This window comes from Aspergillus wentii, assembly GCF_001890725.1.
Source record: "Aspergillus wentii DTO 134E9 unplaced genomic scaffold ASPWEscaffold_10, whole genome shotgun sequence".
NCBI classification, from domain to species: domain Eukaryota; kingdom Fungi; phylum Ascomycota; class Eurotiomycetes; order Eurotiales; family Aspergillaceae; genus Aspergillus; species Aspergillus wentii.
Genome location: NW_024467841.1, coordinates 903,041 through 925,350, shown reverse-complemented (window position 1 = coordinate 925,350; position 22,310 = coordinate 903,041). Strand labels below are relative to the sequence as shown.

At 41.3% G+C, this 22,310-nt stretch overlaps 6 protein-coding genes across 6 annotated transcripts; 2 read left to right on the top strand and 4 right to left on the bottom strand.

Annotated features, from left to right (window-relative positions):
- Positions 1-4: 4 nt before the first annotated feature.
- On the top strand, positions 5-2,620 carry ASPWEDRAFT_122156 (putative actin binding protein; the record flags this gene model as incomplete). The annotated part of the gene is made up of 4 exons (XM_040829135.1): positions 5-200; positions 305-492; positions 552-2,480; positions 2,534-2,620. The coding sequence occupies 4 exons, from the start codon at positions 5-7 to the stop codon at positions 2,618-2,620; spliced, it is 2,400 nt and encodes a 799-aa protein (XP_040683732.1).
- A 5,271-nt stretch (positions 2,621-7,891) lies between these two features.
- Positions 7,892-10,922, top strand: ASPWEDRAFT_46790 (dynamin-related GTPase DNM1). The gene is made up of 3 exons (XM_040836840.1): positions 7,892-8,238; positions 8,311-10,302; positions 10,363-10,922. The coding sequence occupies exons 1-3, from the start codon at positions 8,140-8,142 to the stop codon at positions 10,675-10,677; spliced, it is 2,406 nt and encodes an 801-aa protein (XP_040683731.1). The 5' UTR covers positions 7,892-8,139; the 3' UTR covers positions 10,678-10,922.
- Positions 10,923-10,953: 31 nt separating this feature from the next.
- ASPWEDRAFT_46789 (putative UPD-GlcNAc transporter (Mnn2-2)) lies at positions 10,954-12,834 on the bottom strand. The gene is made up of 4 exons (XM_040836839.1): positions 12,439-12,834; positions 12,361-12,386; positions 12,290-12,306; positions 10,954-12,230 (listed from the first exon to the last, which is right to left on the bottom strand). Exons 1-4 carry the CDS (start codon positions 12,715-12,717, stop codon positions 11,167-11,169), a joined length of 1,386 nt encoding a protein of 461 aa, XP_040683730.1. The 5' UTR covers positions 12,718-12,834; the 3' UTR covers positions 10,954-11,166.
- A 496-nt stretch (positions 12,835-13,330) lies between these two features.
- ASPWEDRAFT_33253 (putative cell cycle checkpoint protein Rad17) lies at positions 13,331-16,008 on the bottom strand (the record flags this gene model as incomplete). The annotated part of the gene is made up of 2 exons (XM_040833749.1): positions 13,331-15,190; positions 15,268-16,008. 2 exons carry the CDS (start codon positions 16,006-16,008, stop codon positions 13,331-13,333), a joined length of 2,601 nt encoding a protein of 866 aa, XP_040683729.1.
- A 626-nt stretch (positions 16,009-16,634) lies between these two features.
- ASPWEDRAFT_122333 (ELMO/CED-12 family protein) lies at positions 16,635-18,910 on the bottom strand (the record flags this gene model as incomplete). The annotated part of the gene is made up of 3 exons (XM_040829151.1): positions 16,635-17,098; positions 17,181-18,546; positions 18,644-18,910. The coding sequence occupies 3 exons, from the start codon at positions 18,908-18,910 to the stop codon at positions 16,635-16,637; spliced, it is 2,097 nt and encodes a 698-aa protein (XP_040683728.1).
- A 693-nt stretch (positions 18,911-19,603) lies between these two features.
- ASPWEDRAFT_177783 (protein phosphatase regulator REG1) lies at positions 19,604-21,300 on the bottom strand (the record flags this gene model as incomplete). The annotated part of the gene is made up of 2 exons (XM_040831715.1): positions 19,604-20,603; positions 20,687-21,300. 2 exons carry the CDS (start codon positions 21,298-21,300, stop codon positions 19,604-19,606), a joined length of 1,614 nt encoding a protein of 537 aa, XP_040683727.1.
- Positions 21,301-22,310: the final 1,010 nt, after the last annotated feature.

Sequence of the window (22,310 nt, the reverse complement as noted above, 5' to 3'; positions counted from 1 at the left end):
AGTCATGGCGTCCCTCAATCTCTCGTCCAATGGCCCCTCTATAACGAAGAGCTACCAAACTGTGGTAAATGCTTCCATTCCAGCTAGCTCGCCAACTTTCGGCCAATGGGCTGTTTTCTCTGTTTCCACGCCCCTCGTGAATGTGTTCCAGCAAGATACTGGCAACAAAGAAAGTGTCCTCAAGGTTCAAAGTACTGGAGGTTAGCTTCTCCCCCCCCTCGCAACCCCGCCTCTTCCTTCCTGGCCTTTTTTACGTTTCTTCAAACACAATTAGTAAAATCACAAACTGATTGACAGCATCAAGAGGGCGAATTAACGGACTTGATTGAGGAATTCTCTGAGGGCAAAGTGCAATTTGCTTATGTCAAGGTTACCGATCCAAATACGCAATTACCCAAGAACGTCCTCATTGCATGGTGCGGGGATGGTGTACCCGAAAGAACCAAAGGGTATTTTACCAGTCACTTGTCTGCCGTGTCAAAACTTTTACATGTTAGGTGCCCCTTTTAATGTCCATACGAGAGACAACAAACCCATGCTAACTACTTCAGGGTTATCATGTGCAAGTTACCGCTCGCTCAGATGGGGATTTGACTTCCGAAGGTATCATACAGAAAGTTGCCGATTCATCCGGTGCAAAATATTCATCAGGAATCGAAGCTCCTCCAATTTCTACTACATCTAAGCCTTCGATTGCCAGCAAGCCCGTCTTTACACCGACCCGAAATGGCGGTGTTGGCATTAATCCCGTGGCAGCCATATCGAGGTCGGGGCCCTCCCATCAGAATAGCATGGTTGATGATGATGGTTGGGGTCCTGATGCACCGCCAGTCACTAGGACGCAGCTTGAAAAAGTCCAGCCAGCCTATAAGCCTACCAGAGTGAACATACATGACTTGAAGTCTCAACACAATCCCACGTCAACGGAGAAACATGGCGATGCTACTGAAACCCATGAAGGCATTGTCAAGGGTGGCTACCAACCCGTAGGGAAGGTGGATATTGCTGCTATAAGGAGACAAGCACGTGAGGCGGGTGATCTCAAGGATGACCGCCCGGGGCCTGTAAAAGGCGCTTATGAGCCAGTTGGTAAAGTTGATATTGCTGCGATTCGCTCCAAAGCCCAGAGGTCAAGTGATAGTCCAGGACCTGCCCATGTCAATTCTGGAGCAGTGGCTAAACCCCAGGCGATTGATGACTTCACAACGTTGCCTGACCAAGCTACGATTTCCAGTCCAACAGGGCGCTTATCAAGCTTGCCAAAACCAAAAGTCTCTAACAAATTTGGCACTGCGCCGTCATTCACGGGGACCAAGCCCCCTCTTCCAAGTGACTTTGCTGCTTCAAAACCGACGCCTGCTGGCTCTCAGATTGGGAGTGCAAGCAGGAATTTTGCTGTCCAAGGAGGCAAGACTCCCGCGCAGCTATGGGGGGAAAAGAAAGCCAAAGAACGTGAACTGGGTGGTGGTCAAATCCCATCAACACCCGCAGGAACGGAGATACCCATTCGGGGCCAACATAGCGGCAAGGGTGACTGGAAGAGCTCGTACACAGGTAAAACCTGGGCTCCTGTCCAAACCACGCACACTGGCAAGTCTACTGGAAGCAATTTCTCACAGCAAGCTGCAGACATTTCAGCAGACGAGGAAAATGCAGAGTCTCGAATCCCCAAGAAGAGTATCAATGCCGTGCGGGACCAGTTTGCGCATGATTCTCCCAAGGAAACATCCAGCCCAGAAAAGAACCCCGAGACGTCCAGTGGTGACACTGGGCGTAGCGTTCCTCTGCCCGGCCTACCAAACGCATCTATGGGCCCAGAAATCGAGCAGGATTCTGAACCTCAGCGAGCTATTCCTAGCCCACCTAATGATCCTCGCTCACCTACTCCCCCAATCCCATCCCCTGTTCGCGAATCTTCTCCCATACGTGTTGCTATCCCAGTCGGCCGGGGAGTCGCGGATTCTTATGATGAACAATCGTCACCTGCCACGTTGCCCATTGAAAATGCCCAACAACTAGCCCCGAGCGATACGGGCTTCGAGGACATCTCTCATGATAACCTGGGCCGCGCAACAGCTGAATCTACCGCTACTGGTAACCAGCTGAGTGGCGGTATTCGTGCCATTGTGCAGTATGATTATGAGAAAGCGGAAGACAATGAAATTGAACTAAGTGAAGGAGAATATGTAACCGACATTGAAATGGTGGATAAGGATTGGTGGCTGGGCGTCAACTTTAAGGGCGAGCGGGGTCTCTTCCCCAGTAATTATGTTGAACTTGTGGGAAGTGATGAACAAATCCAGCTGCCATCGGACCCCCATGCACATGAAGAAGCAGATGCCCGGGTGCCTCCGAATGATTCCCCTGTGCCTCTCGTCTCCAAGCCGGATAATGGGTCTGTTGCAATGGCCCTTTACGACTATGAAGCTGCTGAGGACAATGAACTCAGCTTCCCCGAAGGTGCCGAAATTCTTAACATTGTAAGTTGATGCTTTCTATATAAAATGAAAGCCAGACTAACAGCATGCCCTAGGAATTCCCTGATGACGATTGGTGGTTTGGTGAATACAGTGGCAAAAAAGGTCTTTTCCCTGCGAATTACGTACAACTTAGCAGGTAAAAGTTTTTACCTGCCTTCTCTTGGTGGCTTTTCGTCATTCAAACATTCAGCTGGATGAAGGATAATAGGTCTTTGGGCATGTCTTGTAGGCCTCTTTCTACGCTCCTTTCTCTTGCACAATCCCTCCCACTTCAAACATCTGTTTTCTTTTGATTATACAGATATTACATCTCACAAGTGCCTCTGTATATACCTCATTTGGGTTCTTTGAAATGTGCTTGATGTAATGCTTGCGTTCAAGGTGAATTTAAATGCTATGGTCCCATTCCTGAAATTTCTAGCAAGGTTACTTTTCTTCGCCTGATTACAGGCTTGAGTCTTCTATTGTGTTCTTGATCTTGTCTCTGGTGTCAATAAACATACTACTTTTTACGGCCCTATCATCAAGTACGGGCAAGTATGATGCTTCATTGATAAACTTGAATTAAATTGAGCTATGATGTAATAAACATTTTCACATTTTCATATATATCCTCTCAGATATGCTTCACACAACCTTTCAACCCTTCCAATACCCGAGCTGCTTAATGTATCAGTGATCAACCTATTCTGTATACTTGAATGAGGCCCTTATAGTCTATTTACAAGGGTGTGTGAGGGCCACTTCAGTGGCCTGCGCAGACTGGTGGCAGAAAGGGGCGGTGAAGATATCAGGCCAATCAGGGCGAGTCTCAATGTAAAATTCAGACGGATGGGAGCTGGTAACGTAATCGAACAACGAACTGCTGGTGGTTGACCGCCGCCACCACTGAAAGGCGTGTATTAATAATGAATTCATTAAAATTAAAGCTTTTTAATACTATATAAATAAAATATATATAGTTCTACTAGGTATTTAATCTAGCTAGATATTTTAAATAATTATAGCCTTCTTTACTGTAGTAACTATAGTATAGTAGCTAGTATATTAAATATACTTATTAAGATAATTTAACTCTTCTCTTTCTTAAGCTAAATTACTCTAGTATATATTTTTCTAAACTTCAAACTATAGATAACCTTTATAGTTAAAGCTATCCCTATTTAAAAGCTAGTTTTATCTATATTATATATATCTTATTTAAGAATACTATATAAAAATATAGTATTTTAAACTAATTTAAAGTCTTTAGATCTTTATATTTTATATATTAATAGTTATATCTTCTTATATATTTTAACTTTAATCTAGCTTTATAGGAGTAGATAAATTAGTTACCCTATTTCTTATTAATAAATATATTTTTAGCTTAGATAGCTTTAATTTTATAGTAAGAGGAAGCTTAATAAGGTAGTACACTTTAATAATAGTAAGGGGATAGTGTCACACCCTGGGATCTCACAATGGTACCGAACCTATAAACTGGTGAGTCAAGTCAGGGAAATACTAACCTATGACCCTAATCTAAGGATATTAACAGTAGTGTGTCACACGAGTCAAGTCTACTCATAAGTAATGAGTAGATTTCGAGTAATGAGGCAAGTTCAAGTTGAGATTTAGGACTTATACTATGAGTTCAAGCTCTAAATATTTTAAAACTCTACTCATAATACTAAAAATACACCTATTTTATATAGAGGAGGCTTAAAAATATAGTAAAATACAGTAAAAATACTGACTCTTACTCTACTCTTACTCTTCTTAGTATGAGTTTAAGTCCTAAATCAATACTTAACTCGCGAGTCGAGTCCTAAATCCCTACTCAAACTCAACTCGTGTGACACACTGATTAACAGTAACTAGAGTGTTCCTATAAACTAAGGTGCTTAAGAACATAGTAAGGTAGTTAAAGGGAGAAGTAAGGCTAAGAAGTATATATACTCCTTAATTAAGTAATAGATATATAAATAAGTAGGTAGAATAGTTAGGGTTAGTAATTAAAAGGTAACTATAGAATAATAACTTATATTAATTATAAAGAACTATTTAAGTATATAAAATAAGTGTCCTTATATATCCTTTATTATTTATAGTATATGAGATAGTATACTAAATAGTATACTTACTAAGATATAGTACTATATACTATGTTATATAAGTATATGCGTAATAGTAGCTATAAAGAGCATTATTATAGTAAATTATAATTCTTTATAATAAGAATATCCATTTCCTTTTGACCACCTAATTCTGCCTGGTATGGTCACTGATAAGGGTGCCGTAACAGATAGCTTTAAAAGTCTATATTAAGAATCCTTTACTTTAAAACTAATTTATCTATATTAGAAAGCTTCCTTAGATTAGCCTCTAAAATATTACAGGATTTAGCCCCTCTTAAGTAGCCTTTAAAAGGTACTTATCTTAATATTAAGAGTATTAGTATATACCTATTTTAAAGAGAATTAGCCCTTATTAAAAGCCTTAATAGCAAGCCTTAATCTCTTATATCTAGATAGAGCTTCTATACTGAAAATAGTGCTTTAAAAGCTTTGATTTTAATGGGATTATTGAATCTCATGTATTTTAGAGGTGGCGGTGGTCAACCGCTGGCGGCTTGTTATCCTGCCAGTTCATTATCTAATTACACTAATGTAAACGGACAGCGAGCTGCACATGATAGTGAGCTGCGCGGCACTGTATTTTACATTCAAGTACTTTTTTTAAGGTTGAATATCCTGATAACAAATAGCTATAGGACCTATATTTTTAATAATAGAACTTATATAATAGTATATATCTATATTTATTAAGGAAGAAGACTTCTAGATAGTTTAATACACAAATTTCAGGAACTAGGTTACTTATAGGTATATAATATCATATTTTCTATATTTTAAGCTAGATAAATGATAAAAAATAGTATAAAAGTGTTAAAAAGCCTTATAATATAGTATTAGATATAATATAACAGGTTTTACTCTATTATAATTAATAGTTGTTGAGATCTAAAGGACTTGAAACTAAGGATTTTCTATGGGAAGCTGAGCTGTACAGCTCAGTGTCTGATTATGTGAACTAGTACCTAGTTAATGTAATCAGACACCAAGCTATGCATGACACTAAGCTGTGTAGTCACCACCGCTGCTGCCCCTAAGTTATTATAGCTATATTTTAAAGCCTTTTTTCAGTATATATTTAATATAGAGCCTCTATCTTAGGAGGAGTAAATAAAATTAGTAGTTAAAGCTAGTGTGTCACACGAGTTGAGTTTACTCATGAGTAATGAGTAGAGTTCGAGTAATGAGGCGAGTTTGAGTTGAGATTCAGGACTTGTAATATGAGTTAAGTTAAGATTTAGGACTCATTCTATAAGTTTAAGCTCTAAATATTTTAAAACTCTACTTATAATACCAAAAATACACCTATTTTATATGGGGGAGGCTTGAAAATATAGTAAAATACAGTAAAAATACTAACTCTTACTCTACTCTTACTCTTCTTAGCATGAGTTCAAGTCCTAAACCCTAACTCTACTCATGAGTTTAAGTCCTACCTTCTAACTTGACTCACGAGTTGAGTCCTAAATCTCTACTCAAACTCGACTTGTGTGACACGCTAGTTAAAGCTTTTTATTAAGGCTAATTTAACTTAAAAACTATCTATATAACTATATATAATATACCTTTAAAAACCTTTATAATATAGCTTAATAGAGTTATTCCTTATACTAGAATAACTATAAATTCTTAAAAACTATTAAATCTTAAAGAAGGGATATTAAAGTAATAGATTCTAGATATAGACTAGTATAGTCTATTACTCTAGATTATTTATATATAGTATTTAGTAATTCTTTTTTACCTTATAAAATTAAAGCTATTATAATAGCTATAGGCTAGTATTAATAAGAAATAAGTAATATAATTTATATAATACTATCTAGAAATCTAGTTAAAATATAGCTCTAAATATAACTACTAATATATAAAATATTAGGATCCTAAGTTAATCTAAAGATAGTTTAAGCTAGTTTAAAATATTATATAGAAATATAGTATTCTTAAATAAGATATTTATAATATAGATAAGAAAAGGTTCTTGATAGATATTACCTTTATAGCTAAGATTATCTATAGATTAAAGATATAAAGATCTTAAGTAAAGCTTTTGTAATCTAGTAATTAAGAGTAGGTAATAGTAATTATTATAATAAATACTATAAATACTATTCTACTACTATATTTTATTATAGTAAAGGTTAAATACTAATCTTATTAGTATAGAGAGATCCTAGGGAATTAAACTATTAATACTAGTAATAATAGGTAGATAAATAATAATATAAGTCTTAAATAGCTTTAAAAACTATAGGCTAGTATCACCTTTTAATCCTTAATAACTATAGTAGTCATATTACTACTAAATTTAACTAATTTTATATAGGAAGGAAGATTATTCCTCTATATATACCCTCTTATTTATCTTATTTTCTCTAACTACTAGATATAGCCTATTTTAGGCTATTAAAGAAGCTATATAGCTAATAAATTTAGGAAGCTATTTAGTATAGTATAGACTATAATAAAAGTAATTTTCTAATAATATATAGGAAAGTATATTACTAGGCCTTCTTAATATTAAATATAGCTTTAGGATTTATAGTAATCAGTCTTATTCCTTTAAAAATAGAGAGAGTACTATTAAAGCTTTATATTAAGCTAAAAATACCTACCTTACCCTTAATATTAAATAGTAACTAATCCTTTTACCTTAGCTATACTAATCTATACTAACTAAATTAATAGAAAAAGTAGCTTAAAGAGCTATAAACCTAGTTACTATCCTCTATTATAGTAGAAGCAGTACTTAAAAAGGTAATAAAGGGGGTAAAGGTTATTATATATAATATAATCCTACTTTAATAAGAAATTTATTAGCTATAGGCTTTAAAAATATATTAAAAGAAGAGAAAAGAGACCTTATAATACTATACTTAGAATAGAGGAAGTTTAATAGGCCTTTAAGCTACTTAAAAAATAGTAAAGAGAGAGAGAGAAGTAGAACTAGGTCTATTATTAGGACTAAAGCTATAGCATGCTACATACTATAGTAATTATAACTAAGAAGGTTATAACTAGCTAAAATACCCTATTAAATAGTTATTCTTTTATTTCTTAATATATTACATTTATATAGGTGTAAAAAGCTTTAAAAATAAGACTGCATTTTATTAGAATCATGGGTGTGGAGTTAGCTGCAGCCCACCACGCAGCTCAGTGTCCTGCGCAGCTTGGTGTCCGGTTACATTACATAATCTAGATTATGTGAGCTCCTCAGATATCACGTGAAAATGCTTTCATCGTGGGACAGTGGAAAAGTGCCCGGATAAATAAGGTACAAGAAAAGCCTATGTACTCCGTATGCTCCGCTCTGCGGTGTATCCCATCTGCAATTCCTCTTTACACACGCCGATGACAAGAAGAATTTAGTTCCTATCATTCTTTCTTCAAATTCTATTTGCCTCCATCTACTCCCAAAGCACCACCAACAGCCAGTGCATTCTCTTCTTTAATTCTTCTGATAACTATTCCTTTTTCATGGCCTAACAGAACCTTGAGCTTCTACCCATAAGCAAAAGAGAAAATTCATTATACACAACATGGCATCTCTTGGTGAAGATCTGCTTGTTACTGTTAACAAGCTACAGGATCTGGTCTTCAATACAATTGGAAATGACTCTCTGGATTTGCCGCAGATTGTGAGTTCTGCCCTTCAAAATACATTTCCTCTTGCTGTTTGGAGCAAAGTTCAATTCTAATTTATTTGCCAGGTTGTGGTAGGATCTCAGTCATCTGGGAAGTCATCTGTGTTGGAAAACATTGTTGGTAGAGATTTTCTACCAAGAGGAAGTGGCATAGTCACCAGGCGCCCATTGATCTTGCAGCTTATAAACATTCCTAGCGAACGCCACGACAGGCCTGAAAGTGATGAGATCCATGTACCTCACACGGCTGCCAGTGTAGCCGGTCAACACGAATGGGCCGAATTTCATCATCTGCCTGGTCGGAAGTTTGACGATTTTGCTTTGGTCAAACAAGAAATTGAAGCAGAGACCGCGCGAATAGCTGGGAGCAACAAGGGAATTAACAGACAGCCCATTAATTTGAAGATCTTTTCCCCTCATGTGCTTAACCTCACCATGGTTGACCTACCAGGTCTAACCAAGGTGCCTATTGGAGACCAACCCTCTGATATCGAGAAGCAGACCCGGATGTTGATTCTGGAGTATATTGCAAAGCCAAACAGCATCATCCTTGCCGTATCCCCGGCCAACGTTGATCTTGTCAACTCGGAGGCGCTAAAGCTCGCCCGTCAAGTGGACCCTATGGGTAGACGAACAATTGGTGTTTTAACAAAATTGGATCTTATGGATCATGGCACCAATGCTATGGATATTCTATCTGGTCGTGTCTATCCTTTGAAGCTTGGGTTTATCGGTGTTGTCAACAGATCTCAACAAGATATCCAGTCTGGCAAGTCATTATCTACTGCGCTACAAGGGGAAGCTGAATTCTTTCGACACCACCCTGCTTATCGAAATATGGCAAACCGATGTGGAACTCATTTTCTTGCGAAAACTCTGAATACTACTCTAATGGCACATATTAGAGACCGGTTGCCGGACATTAAAGCCCGCTTGAACACCCTGATGGGCCAGACGCAACAAGAGCTCGCCAGCTATGGAAACAAGCAGTTCAGCGGGAAGGAACACCGGGGGTCACTGATACTGCAATTGATGACTCGTTTTGCGTCGTCTTTCATTTCTTCGATAGATGGAACGTCGTCTGAAATATCGACCAAGGAGCTCTGTGGTGGTGCTCGGATATATTATATTTTCAACTCCGTGTTCGGAAACTCTCTTGAAACAATCGATCCTACGCATAATCTGTCAGTGTCTGACATTAGGACCGCAATCCGAAACTCCACAGGGCCGCGTCCCAGCCTCTTTGTTCCTGAGCTTGCTTTTGACTTGCTTGTCAAGCCTCAAATCAAAATGCTAGAATCTCCCAGTCAGAGATGCGTTGAACTAGTTTATGAGGAACTCATTAAGATATGTCATACGTGTGGCTCACAGGAACTCCTAAGGTTTCCCCGGCTTCAGGCGAAACTGATTGAGGTGGTTTCTGACCTCCTCCGCGAACGTCTAGGGCCTTGCTCAGGATATGTGGAATCACTAATTTCTATCCAAAGAGCCTATATTAACACAAACCACCCAAACTTTCTGGGTGCTGCAGCTGCAATGTCTTCGATCATCCAAAACAAGCAAGAACAGGACAGAAAGGCGGCATTGGCCGACGATAGGAAAAAGCGAGAGAAACGCCGACTCAAGGAGCTCAATGGTGCCAATGGAACTGCTTCTGGTACACCGGATGATGAAGAGGAGCAGTACCCTGAGGCAAAGACACAAAATATCCATATCAGGGGTCAATCAGCAAAAGGCTCCCGGAGCATGTCTCCCCATATAGGCAAGGTTGCAGAGAACGGTATCACAGCCACGCTTAATGGTGCAAATCCGAACTCCCATGCTGTTTTTGGGGCTTCTAATACCGCCCGTGATTCTTTTCTCAACTATTTTTTTGGGAAGGACGGTGTACAAAATTCTGCTTCGCTTTCCCAGCCACCAAACCAGACCAAACAAGTCAACTACCCTGGCGAATCTGGCATTAGCCAAGGTATCCGTCGAACAGAGGTTCGCTCCCCTACCATGCCATCTGAGGATTATACAGTCTCATCGGAATATGGTAGCGAGCTGCATCAATTTGTAGGTTTCATATTTTCTTTATTCCATATGTAAGGTTAACCAAAGCTGACTTGTTTTCAGTCGATTGATAATCCGGAGCCCGCACTCAGCGACCGGGAAATGTTAGAGACAGAGTTGATTCGCCGGCTAATTTCCTCTTATTTTAATATCGTCAGGGAAACAATTGCTGACCAAGTACCTAAAGCCATCATGCATCTTCTTGTCAACCACAGTAAAGATGTTGTGCAGAATAGGCTTGTCAGTGAACTCTATAAGGAGGATCTTTTTGCCGAGCTCCTCTATGAAGATGACGGCATCAAGGCAGAAAGAGAAAAGTGCGAAAGACTTCTAGAGACTTACAAAGAAGCAGCGAAGATTGTTGGTGAAGTCTTGTAGTGGGGCACTTGGTGGGTTCGAGAAATCCTGATGGCGAAATATGGTGTTATTTATATGGCACAGGACATGCGGACTGAGACTTAGCTCTTTCTGCACCTATACACATTGACGGTACTGATGGTTAGGGTAACATGGTAATTGATTAATGCAGCTGTTGTGGTTTAGTCCCTGTATGCTAGGATCTACGTTCTTATTCAGTCAATGTTTCAATAAGACTTCTATATACTGCGTAACTGACATCGTCGATATTAATTTACAGTGAAATATGTAGTTCACATTCAGTGACATGTTAACAAGGCATTTTTTTTTTTTCTCCAGCTTAGTTTTACCCCCCCAAAAAAGGTATATTATAAAAGTCTCTAATAGATAGAAAGCGCACAGCTTTAGTTATTTTCACCAGCTATGGATATAGTTTTATCTAGAGGGGAAAACAAGAATAAAAACACACGAGATAACAACAGTATCATCAATGAAGATATATCCTTACCATTAATCTCTTTTCTTGATATTTTTCTTCAGTCTCGCACCTTCGAAGCCGTACAAACCACCTCCCACGAATACCAGTGTAGCACCAAAAAAGATACCTGGTGCTATGTCATTCCCAAAAAGATAAATGGAGATTAAAAGAGAGACAAGTTTGCGGATATTTAGGACTATCGTCACAGTCAGGGAAGATGATTTGGCCGAGAGTAGATGAACCCCACGAATGCACAAATACTGTGTAAAAGCATTCATCAGAAGATAAGCTACCCGTGTTGGAATCTGCAAAAGGGTAGACTGGACCAAGCCATGCTGCTGGATGGTAACTAGCAGCGACGATACAATGCCAAAATTGGATGTGGCTCTTGATCCCCTGGTGCTGGTAGACATAGATGTAATGCCTACGATGGCATTCGATGGAGGCGTTGAAAAGAACCGGCTTCTAGGGTGAGATAATTCAGAAAGCAATGGAGGCGACGTGAGTAAAGCTCGCCACTGAGAGATGAGTTGCGGCATCGTTGGTAGGAATAGTGGTAACGAGAGCATGTGCGAATAGAAAAGGGCTTCTTTCCAGTGATTCCTGCCATGATTTTCGTAAAGTCGATCTGCATAGATTCCCTGGAATGCGGAAAGAAGCATGGCCAGGACAAGTATAGTGAACCCAGTAATAGTATCAGTGACAGCAGGATTACCCTTGCTTGAACCAATCCCAATTGATTGCCCTTTGGCATGAGCGTCAGCCAAAGCTGCGCCGACAACACCTAGGGTAAGCATTGCCACCGCCATTATCTGGCCTTGGGAATATGTTTTGCCATTAAACAAGTATCCAATTATCATTGAAGCGACGGGGCCTGCGGAACGTAAAATGATATGTAATGGCACAGATATCTTATAGGCAAACGCCCAGTTATTGAGGAGATTGACTGTCACAAAAAAAGCCGTGTATAACACCCATGATTTTAAGGGTATGGCACGAGGTTTCAAAGGGAATCGAGATCCCGCGGAAAATGACAGAAAGCTTGGAAATGTAAAAAGCGCCGTTAAGAGGAATTGGGCGAACGTTATCAGCGGACCTTTTGTACGGCGAAATTAGGACATATGGCATCTAGCGACAGGGGGAAAAAAGTCTCACCGGAGCTGGGCTGTTCTCTTCATCTCAAATCAGCATTTTGTCTTCCATATTCTTTCCAGATAATAACTTACTTGATAATAGCTTCGAGAGCAAACACCTTTATATTCGAAGTCAGTAGCATGTACATTCATGATTCAGAATCCACCTACATTAGCACAACAGCCACCGAATATCAGTGAGATCATCAAAGCAATATTTGTCCAGCTGGGAAAGGTTGCATGGACCACCGCAGTGCATATGCCTGCTACACTGCTGTTATCGATTTCTCCAATTTCATTTTTAAAACCGTTTTCAGTTGTGTTGTCCTGGGATTTCTGTGGGAGGATGCATGGACTGGCTATTGTAGTGTTGGGTGGCAAGCTGTCATAATCCGTGAAGCTTTTGTTGTTACCTTTTCTATTTGAAAGGCTGCCATAACCATTAAACATCTTTTACCAAGTTCAACCAAGCTGCTAATTAATTTCAGAAGTAATGTTGTTGGTAATTAGGAAGTAGAATGGAGATGGTAAGTTTAGTGCATGTGCAATGTGGCTTATCAAATCCAGTATCTTTTAGTTAACCAACTAGAACTAATAATTAACTGTCCCCTTGCTCCTTTTCCCTCTTATTCCACGGTGAAGATAAGAAGGGCAACACCCCCACCTCGCCTCCCTTTTTTTCATAGAACTAAAGCTTGCTCCTCCATAGTTATAAGTTTAAAAAACTAATGTTAGGTAAGGTAATGGTTAGCAAAATACAAAGCAAGGTAGTAGTTAGGTAGGTAGAATGTATGATTTTTAAACTCTGTTATTAGGTTATCCTCTATAGTGAGATTGAATGAATAAATATACTACCAAATTTTATCAAATTAAATCACCACTAGATTATGGATGGCAGTTAACTGTGTTTTCCCACACATAGACAATGACTTGACCCCAACCCCAGATCATCTCAATCAAAAGTACCTATCCCAATGGTATCGAACCGCCATTTCAGGTACATGCATCAGAAGCCAAAAGCCATAAATACAGACATATTTGATACGGCAGGAGAGGAGAAATATCATTCATCCTCAATATCATCGTCACTCAATATTAGCTTATCCTCCTGGCTCCCGGTGGAGGGAGGGAGACGTGGGCCAAACGCGTTGCAGACTCCTCGAGACTTGGCTACACGCCGTAACTTTCGCGACTGAGAAGTTTCCTGGGAGGTTGTCAATGATTCCAACGGTGAAACACCACAGTAATCAAAAATATCGTCGCTCATGGCGTTACTTAGCCTTTCAGTCTCACCAAACCCAGTTATTGCCCCAAGCTCTGTGATGTCAGATTCATTTTTCGAGATTCTAGCCATGTATGGGAGTTGGTAGAGTAACATATCATTGCGTGAGAGCATTGTCACCACTACTGTTCTCACATCACAATCGTCACCTTGTTGCGTTATATCCTGACTGAACTGGGTGTTCCTCCAAGATCCTATACTGTCGCCATTGAAATTGGAACCAATGTTCGATCCATTAAATGGATCTAATAATCGGTTTGCCCATAAATCAACCAGCCCTTGGGTTTTCTCAGACTGGCTCCCTAACCGTAAGGATGCGGGGAAAAACATCTTGTGCACGTCGCCTTCACGGCTTGAGCCACTTATTGACGTAGACCGTCTTTTCACAGGATAAGGGAGAGCAAAAAGTAGACCTCGTGCAGCAACTTGATAACTGATATCATCCTGCCTCAGCTTTTCCACTCTCGTGAAGCTATTTGCAGCAACCCCGAGCCATGCCCGAGATCCATGGAGACCTTTACGGTCGACAGACAATATGTCGCTATCTGATAATGCCTCGATACAGCCGTTAAGGGAACCTGTAAATGACAAGCCATCACATGACGGCACGTAATTTTCATGTAGGGCGCTAATGAATGTCTGGATATCAGTTCCTGTCTCATCCACAAGTTCATCAACAGAAACCCGAGAAATCTTTGGGCGGTGATGTTGGCGTAAATAGTCTGGAGGAGAAGGGAGCGCGAGCCCCCCCATTGCGAGACTTCTATCCTCACGCTTGTTGTACACAATTTTTCCAATGGCATGAAATATGCCTAGGCTGGTCTCTCGCTGTGTGATCATCTTCAATGATTCCCTTTCCATCGATGTGAGGGCTACGTTATTCCGAGAGGGCTTCTTGGCCTTGCTTATAAAGCCCCCTCCCCACGACCCAGTTTTGTCGCCTTTTAGACAAAGAAACTCTAATGAAGAGATTGCGCTTCGAATGTCGCCTATTTCAGAGATATTTTCGATCATAGATGGCCCTGGGATCCTCGTGCGTTTGGAATGACTCGCGTCCTTTTCGAGAACCAATCTCAAGGCTTTGTTCATAAATGTAGGAGCGATGATGTTGAAATCAATGATAGTGGTGCCTGGATGGTTGTAAATACCCGGCCCAAGTAACCGGTGAGCCGTAAAATTGTCCAGCGCAGAAGATGCGGAACCCAAGAGGGTCTCCGAAATAATAATGATGATGGGAGGACTTGCTTGTCCTCCGGGATCGCCAATCTTCGATACAGTGTCAATTGTTGCAGCAAGATACCGCTGGAGCGACAGCCTGAAAGCAGAGAGACTAGAAGACATTCTGCTCGACATTGCTGGAAATTCTTCAACAAGAAGAACACGTCGTTGCGAAAAAGAATTATTGCGACCCCTTTCAAACCCAGCAATATCGGCCATCTCATCTAGATCAAGTCCCCCAAACTTATCACCCCGACCAAGAAATTCATCGAATTGCACACCAACCGATGAGTATCCGCTCACGCCGAACTCGGGAGTCGAGGGGTTTTTCCATTCGACAATATCAAAGCCTAGTGATTTCGACAATAGTGCTAAGGTGGTTGTCTTTCCGCTCCCCGCGGGACCGCGCAGGACAAGTAGTCTCTGATTTCATTAGCAACATGATCTTAAGAGCATGAGCAAGGGGGAACGCGGGGAAAGCAAAAATAAAGGATACATACACGCCAGTCCCTCCCTGTGAAAACATTACTCAGCCAAGTAGACACATCACCAACTTTTTTCTTATGGACTGCTAGCTCCTCTAGATCCAATGGCGCATACCGCTGTGCCCAGGGCCGCTTGTCATTCTCGGGTGCAGAAAGGGGCGAAAGTTGATTTAAAGTCTTAACCCCCAAGTTCGAAGGTAAAAGAAAGCGTTTAGTAGAGTTAGTGGGTTTTCGTATAGGATTCGTGGGATTTGAAAGGGGTTTGCTAGGCCGAGTCTGGCAATCTGATTGAAACTTCACATCCTCTTGTGCGATGCTGTCCTCTTCTGTAAAGTGCTGAGTGAACAGCTCATCATATGAATCATAGTCATCCTCAATTGAATCATCATCATCCAATATTTCAGCAATAGGTTCCGCTGTACGCGTTACTTCGAACCTCTGTGAAGACCACCGCTGCTGCTCATTTGCAGGTGTATTATCTTGCCCCTTTTTATCAGAGAAGTGCGAGGGAAAGTGAGCTTGGCCACTGGCGTGACCTTGACTAGGGATCGTTTTAGGCCGCGGAGACAAGAAGGGAAGGGCTTTCACGTTCGACGAAGAATGTCTATTTGACAATCCTATGGTAGCGTATTTGGCATTTTTAGTGGGGGAAGCATGTTCGGATAAACTTTTAGAATCTGTCGTGTTGTCTATTTGTGCTTCAATCTCTCCTTCAGAGGTTAATCTCCGCTGCCTCTTTGCGGCTCGGGTGTCCATATTGTCAAGTATGTATCAAGATAAAAGGGATTCATGATAGAGAACAAGACAAGAACCCATTACCTGTGAGCGTATGTAAGTATCAAGTATGTGCATGCGCGGAATATGGGGGGGATTCAAAAGATAGTAGCTCAACAAGATTAATTAGATAAGAACTTAGCTCGGAAATGCCGAGCATACGCACGGACATTTTTATTGTTATGTATGTACACCATGAATGGCTAATAGTAGCACGTTTTGAATTGTAAAGTAGATTCTAGCCAGGCTGGTTTCCTTCTCTTTACTTCTTCTGCTTTTTCTTTTTAAGAAGGGAAGAAAGAATTGAAATTAAACCATATAAGATGTAATAAAATAAACAAACAAACAAATAAATAAATAATAAAACAAATAAATAATAAAACATAGATTCATTAACCATGGGTATACTTGGAAATCTCAAAATAACAAATAATATATAGGGTTAATTGAATGTTGTGATAGGCATTTGGCTCTATGAAAATATAAAAAGCACAAGAAATAGAAGCGGTTTTCTGGGGGCCTTGGGTGCAAGCCCAATCACAAAGCAAAGAAGCGAAGGGCAAATGGGGAAATGCTGATAATGATGAAATGGTATAACGTTTTTCTTATCAAGGGCCCCCAAAAACATCATAATAATAGTCGTCATCGAGACCTTCGCGGGGAGGCACCTTCGGGGTCTCGCCTGCGAATGCCGCATCGTCAAAGCGAACATTTAGCAAACGGATCTTGAGTCCATAATTGCTGATTAGGCTGATCAGCCTGTTAGTCTCCGCTGTGATAGGCTGTTGGTTCAAAAGCATAAGTAAACCATCAAGCCACTCCGATGCAATGCTGTGAGATCGTGGTCGGAGAGTCAATAGAACGATTTCTTTCTGAGTTGTCTTGCTGGCCGAGCGAGCATGGTCATGACCTTTCTGTGTGGCTGCTGTGACGGGAGCTGAGTGGGCAAAGCCATGTATGGTGATTTTGGTAGACGAAACTTGATGAGATGTAGTCTTTACAGTGGAAGAAGACGAATTATCTGGGGATGCCGAAATATTAGAAACTACAGATGACACGATTGATAAATCAACTAATAAAACAGGCGAAAAAGAAAGTAGAGAATATAATTAGCCTAGGGACGAAGCGAGGGCGAAAAGGGGGGAGGATCTCACTTTTATCTGGTAGAGCATCTAGCTCTGGACTTCTGTTATCTATATTAAAATCGCCGAAATGCAGATATCTCCGATTATGGGAGAGTTGAGCGTATCTATATGTGCATTTTGCCGTTGGTCCCACGTCCGATTTTGAAGTATTCTCATTTGGAAACCAGGATCCTTGTAGGAGGCACCGGATCCTCTGCTCCTTGACAAACTGAAGAGCTTCGTGGTGTAATTCATTACGCACTTGTCGTAGATGTTGCCCCCAAGCATCTTCATAAGTAAGCTCAAGGAGTTCCATTTGAAGTTCACGTAACCGATGGTACCCAAAGTCGGCTAGCTCCTCCTCGACATCTTGTATATCTTTCGTACGGGGCGCCCCTCCGACGACCGATTCGACCAGAATGCGAACAAGTTCGGCTATTTTTTCGAAATCTTCTGCCTCGGCACCAGTGGATTTCCATAAACGAAAAAAAGCATGCAGCCCCGCCACATGCAAGCGCGTCCAATGCAGCAGCAAAGGCTTGAACAATTTGTCCAGATTGGAGCGGGACTCAAGTATTAGGTAACTTTTGGCATCTTCCATCTCCGATTTGTCTACCTCGAAATGCTCGTAAAGCATAGAAGTCACAGACAGGGAGGCCTTGGAAATAGGGCATTTTTGACTGGCTGTTTTTGATGACTGCTCTAAAAGCATTTTTTGAAATTCGTCCTGGTGGTTTCTGACATAGTCTGCCAAATCCATCATTCCCAGAAATCCCATTTCCTGAAATTCTACCACTGGGTTTTCCGATTCAAATCCGAGTCGCCTCCATTTCTCTGGGTTGTGTCTCCTTGACCGCCGTGTGTCATCGCCATTGCCAACTGCTTTATCGTAATTCTTTTCGGGATTACTAGCCAAATGAACCCCTTTTAATGCTCTCCGGTGCTCAGGCTTTTCTAGATCCAAAGCAACTCCTCGCCATTTTCTCAGCAGAACTTTGGTGAGAGATTGAAATTCAATCAAAGGATGTGCATGGTCTTGCAATGCGGTGCCCTGCATCAAAACGTAGACTGCCCTAATTACGCCCAGATCTTGTAGTTTTTGAATAAACTTGGGCCATTCTACCTCCGAGTCATTTGTAATTGAGTCGCGCATGAGTGAATTTATTAATTGTAGCGCATTAGCGCAAAGGGCGTGGTCGGCGGAGGAAAGTCTACTGACGAGCATTTCCAGGAACTGTGGGTATATAGCGATTGCAGGTTTCAATGCACGAAAACCGAATATGCCTGCCTGCGAGAGACGGCTGCCGGTATAAGGATGCGATACGATAGAGACAAGAATGGACATCGCTCCGCGTAGGATGTTCACTAACGGATGGGTGACAATAAGCTCGACGATCTAGAGATAAACCAATCACTATTAGTATGCAAACCCATGATTGCGTTCTGGAAAAGCTGTGCCTTAGACTGGATATTTTGTCATTTCCAACACCTACCCGCTCTACAACTTCTTGATCGACAAATTCCCAGCCTTTGTCAACTTCTAGTAACCTCGCAAAGCTCGTTAAGCTGTATGCCAAGGTATTCCCGCTTGCATGGAGGGATAGATGGCGCAATTTTGTTAATCCACCTTCATAGATGAAAATGTCTGCAAACGAAGGGTCTCCGATGTTGCTCTGGAGCTTGAAAACCGCCATTTTGCGAATTGCATCTTCATCACTCCCCAATCTCTCCACTAGCTCGGAAATGTCAATGTTCTCCATCCTTTCACGGATATAGCTGTGGTATGCTTGATATTGATCCGACGGAATTAGCAGCTGTAGGCAAAGACAACTGTAAGCTCGAAGATCAAAACCAAAGTAGGTACATCGGGTAGAGAGATAAGAAGGAAATCGTTAGGGCGGAGTAGTCAGGGGTCGAGCGGAAACTGGTGGATGGGTGGGACTAGCGACGAAGTCTTGGACTCCGTAATAGTCCGTAATTAAGTATGTAGTACGTACTAATTGAATGCCTGGTGCCTGAGGTATAGGCACCTATGAATGCAAAAAAGATAGCAAAATCTAAATACTAGAATAGTTCAGGCTGATTGAAGTTTGTAAATATGCCCATAAATAGTGTATAATAATATAGAGAGAAAACATGGAACTATGGAGTTGATGTCGTCTGTCTAATCAAAATACAAGTAAAGGAGACAAGGGAGATTATCCCAGTCAATTAATTCATTTTGGCTCCGAAGAAAATAACACAATGAGATAAAACCAGACACGGTCCCTTTATTTCATATCTTTTTAAACTTATGATTCGCCATAAAATAGTTTATGATCAACGCCACCAATATGCTGCCCTGATTATATATGTGAACTAAAAAATGTCTTGAGATTTAAATTGTCCTCCAACTCCCGAGCAAGGCCATATTTGGCATCAAACTAGCGCTGGCTTAATACTAGAGCGGGAAATCATCGCCGCCAACCAACGTTCCATATCACATGGGCAATATCTCTGGCTGTATTGACTGTGTCAATCACTTTGTAGAAGAATCCAGTATGAGGCAAAACCCCTTCATTATAAGGCATAAATGTATCAGAAGAGCCCACTTGAAGACACCGGTCATTTTCTAGTTCCGCTTCATCCTCAGGATTCACGAACCAAGGATGGCTTTGATAAGAATCGTATGGAGGTAGTTTGGTTTGCCAACTGAAACGTAGGGCATCCCCATCGTCACAATCTAGAAGAAACCTTGCTGACGGCCCAGAAGGCCGAAGAGTTTCTGTAGAGTGTCTGGGGGGGGGCCTAGGCGCCCAGAAACTGCCAGACCAACAATCCATGATCGATTTTCCGGAGGATTGGGGTGTGTCCCCACGGTACTTGAGGGTGGTCGAAGGAAGAGGGGCAATGGTTTTGTTCTCGTTGCTGAGGCTTCCGCGGTGAGGACTTTGATTGCTGACTGGTGCTTTTGGGAGAATCTGTCTCATTGTTACAACATCATCATCCGAGGAAAATTTGTTCTCAAAAACGTTCGACCAGTTGTTGTCCTCGACAGCGATACATTGCACCACCTCATTGTTAAAATGAATACGGCGCCTTCCGTTGGGTGTCATAACACCAGACGATACCGCATTCGTCGGAGTATTACCAATCGAAGATGATGTAAATGTAGATATTTGATTTCGCATTTGCCCAAATTCAGATTTCGGCATTGAAAACGCAGGTCGACTCCGACTATTCTCCGCTTCTTGGGCCTTCAAAATAGCGCCAGCATGTTGTAGGAGGGTGTGCTGGGATAAAGAGCGTTGTAAAATGGCTTCAGATGTAGTTTTTTTCTTCAATATAGACTTTTTTTCTGGATTAAAATTTGGAGTTTCAAGCCGGCTGGATGGAGGTGAAGTGTTGTGTGCTATTTCGCGGTTGTTTGTTTTCAAGGGGCCATACAGCCACGTTACGTCACAGTCCTTTAGCCTACTAGCTGTTAGCTCGATGGCATGGAAATTGCAGGGGAGAATTCTCTAGAGCTTGTTCAAACTAGAGTATAAAAAACTGACCAGTTGAGGGATTCGGCAGAGATCGTGCCCAAATTGTGCTTAAGCTTTGCCCATGTTCTCCACGAAGCGTTCTCCAGCCTCGCCCCATTGCTATATATATCTCGACGAGCGGCCACATAACGCCAGGATGACCACATATCTTCTTCTTTCCATTCATGGGAGAGATAATCGACATGTCTAGATGGTTCTTCTTCAACTGAGCTATCGTCAGCCACTGGCGTCCGAAAAGTCTCACGTTGAAAGTCTGTTGAACATTCAGCAGAGGTCTCGCTGAGAGTTTCTTCCGGGTCCTTTTGCTCCTTTTTGATGACATCATTGGTATCGTAGGAAGGCAATATAATTTCCTCCCCGTGATCGTTGGCGACGTTGAGTGACAGGCTGCTAATGGTTGCGGGGGTGTAAGGTAGTGGTTCCGTAGTTGGCGAAGGCAAGGTTGATGAAGGATTCGAAGATGTGGCCTGACTCTGATAATTACTTGGAAAATAGTCACGCACAGATGGCTTGATGGAGACGCTTGGGCTTTCAATATAGTATCTCTGCGCGGTGGGGCTTCTTGAAGGATCTGGAGAAAAGCCCGAGTGCTCCTTCCTCGTGGCAGAAAATACAGCCGTCATTTTTACAATAGCTGGGGGGTCATTTAAGGCAATATCGATGAGAACTCAGCATGTATGATAGTGGACATGAAATAGAAGAACCCTCCAAAGGATAAATAGACAGTATGGTAGAAGAGGAGAATAAGAAAAGGGTATCACGGAATACAAATGGAATGGTATTTGGTATGTGATAAAGAAGGGGATGTTGGGAAAAGAGGAGGGGGAGGGGGGTAAATAAGAGAGAGGACGGTGGGGGATAAATTATGATGGTAGAGACGAAAATAAACGGATGGAAAGAGATAATGATATCAAGAATAAGATCTTCGGGAACACGACGGATATGCAAATAGTAATGGCATTTCTAGGCCTTTCGTACTTCCCTGGTACTCCGTACCTAGCTAGATAATAGTAACTTTGTGGGTGGCGAGTCGCGACCACCAAGAGCTACCTCGAATGCACTAGCTGGAAAGGTTCCTGGGGTATGCATTAGCTGCTTGTCTAACTGTCTGTCTTGTTCTAGGCAATTTCTTTCTATCTTTATCTTTTTGTTCGAAAGCCTAGTGGCGCAAAGACTGGGATGGAACTTTGGAAGGGGGAAAGGGAGAGAGGGGAAAGGCTGACCAGGATCTTAGCTTCTTTTGGGGGGTATGAATAGGCACCTCCTGGGTAGATTAACATATGACAATTTTGAAGAACTCTGTGATGAAAATGACTTTCCAGAAGTTCAAAGATATGGAAGCATGCCACAGTTGATTACTTATTGATGTAAGTATCTTAGTACTGGCATACCTAGATATTTCATTGTCATCATATCTCTGGATGATAATTGGATGCAGTGGTCGCCACGGCCATTTTCTACACTAAGGAAAGTTAAACTTAATGATGATGGGTGGGGCAACAAAGCAAACCCCCACCCTCCACCCCAAAAAAAGTACGAATTACTCATTGTATGAATAGACAACTAGTACTCTACTGTCACTTTCAAACTTAAACTATAATCCACTGGATTCAATTTTATTTTGATTATCTCT

Excerpts from the sequence above, each read along its gene's own strand:
- ASPWEDRAFT_46790 (XM_040836840.1), top strand. The coding sequence starts at position 8,140 with ATGGCATCTCTTGGTGAAGATCTGCTTGTTACTGTTAACAAGCTACAG. Across the intron at positions 8,239-8,310 it reads CTCTGGATTTGCCGCAGATT|GTTGTGGTAGGATCTCAGTC; the intron begins GTGAGTTCTGCC and ends TTTATTTGCCAG. Across the intron at positions 10,303-10,362 it reads GTAGCGAGCTGCATCAATTT|TCGATTGATAATCCGGAGCC; the intron begins GTAGGTTTCATA and ends ACTTGTTTTCAG.
- ASPWEDRAFT_46789 (XM_040836839.1), bottom strand. The coding sequence starts at position 12,717 with ATGTTTAATGGTTATGGCAGCCTTTCAAATAGAAAAGGTAACAACAAA. Across the intron at positions 12,387-12,438 it reads TCGGTGGCTGTTGTGCTAAT|GTGTTTGCTCTCGAAGCTAT; the intron begins GTAGGTGGATTC and ends TCGAATATAAAG.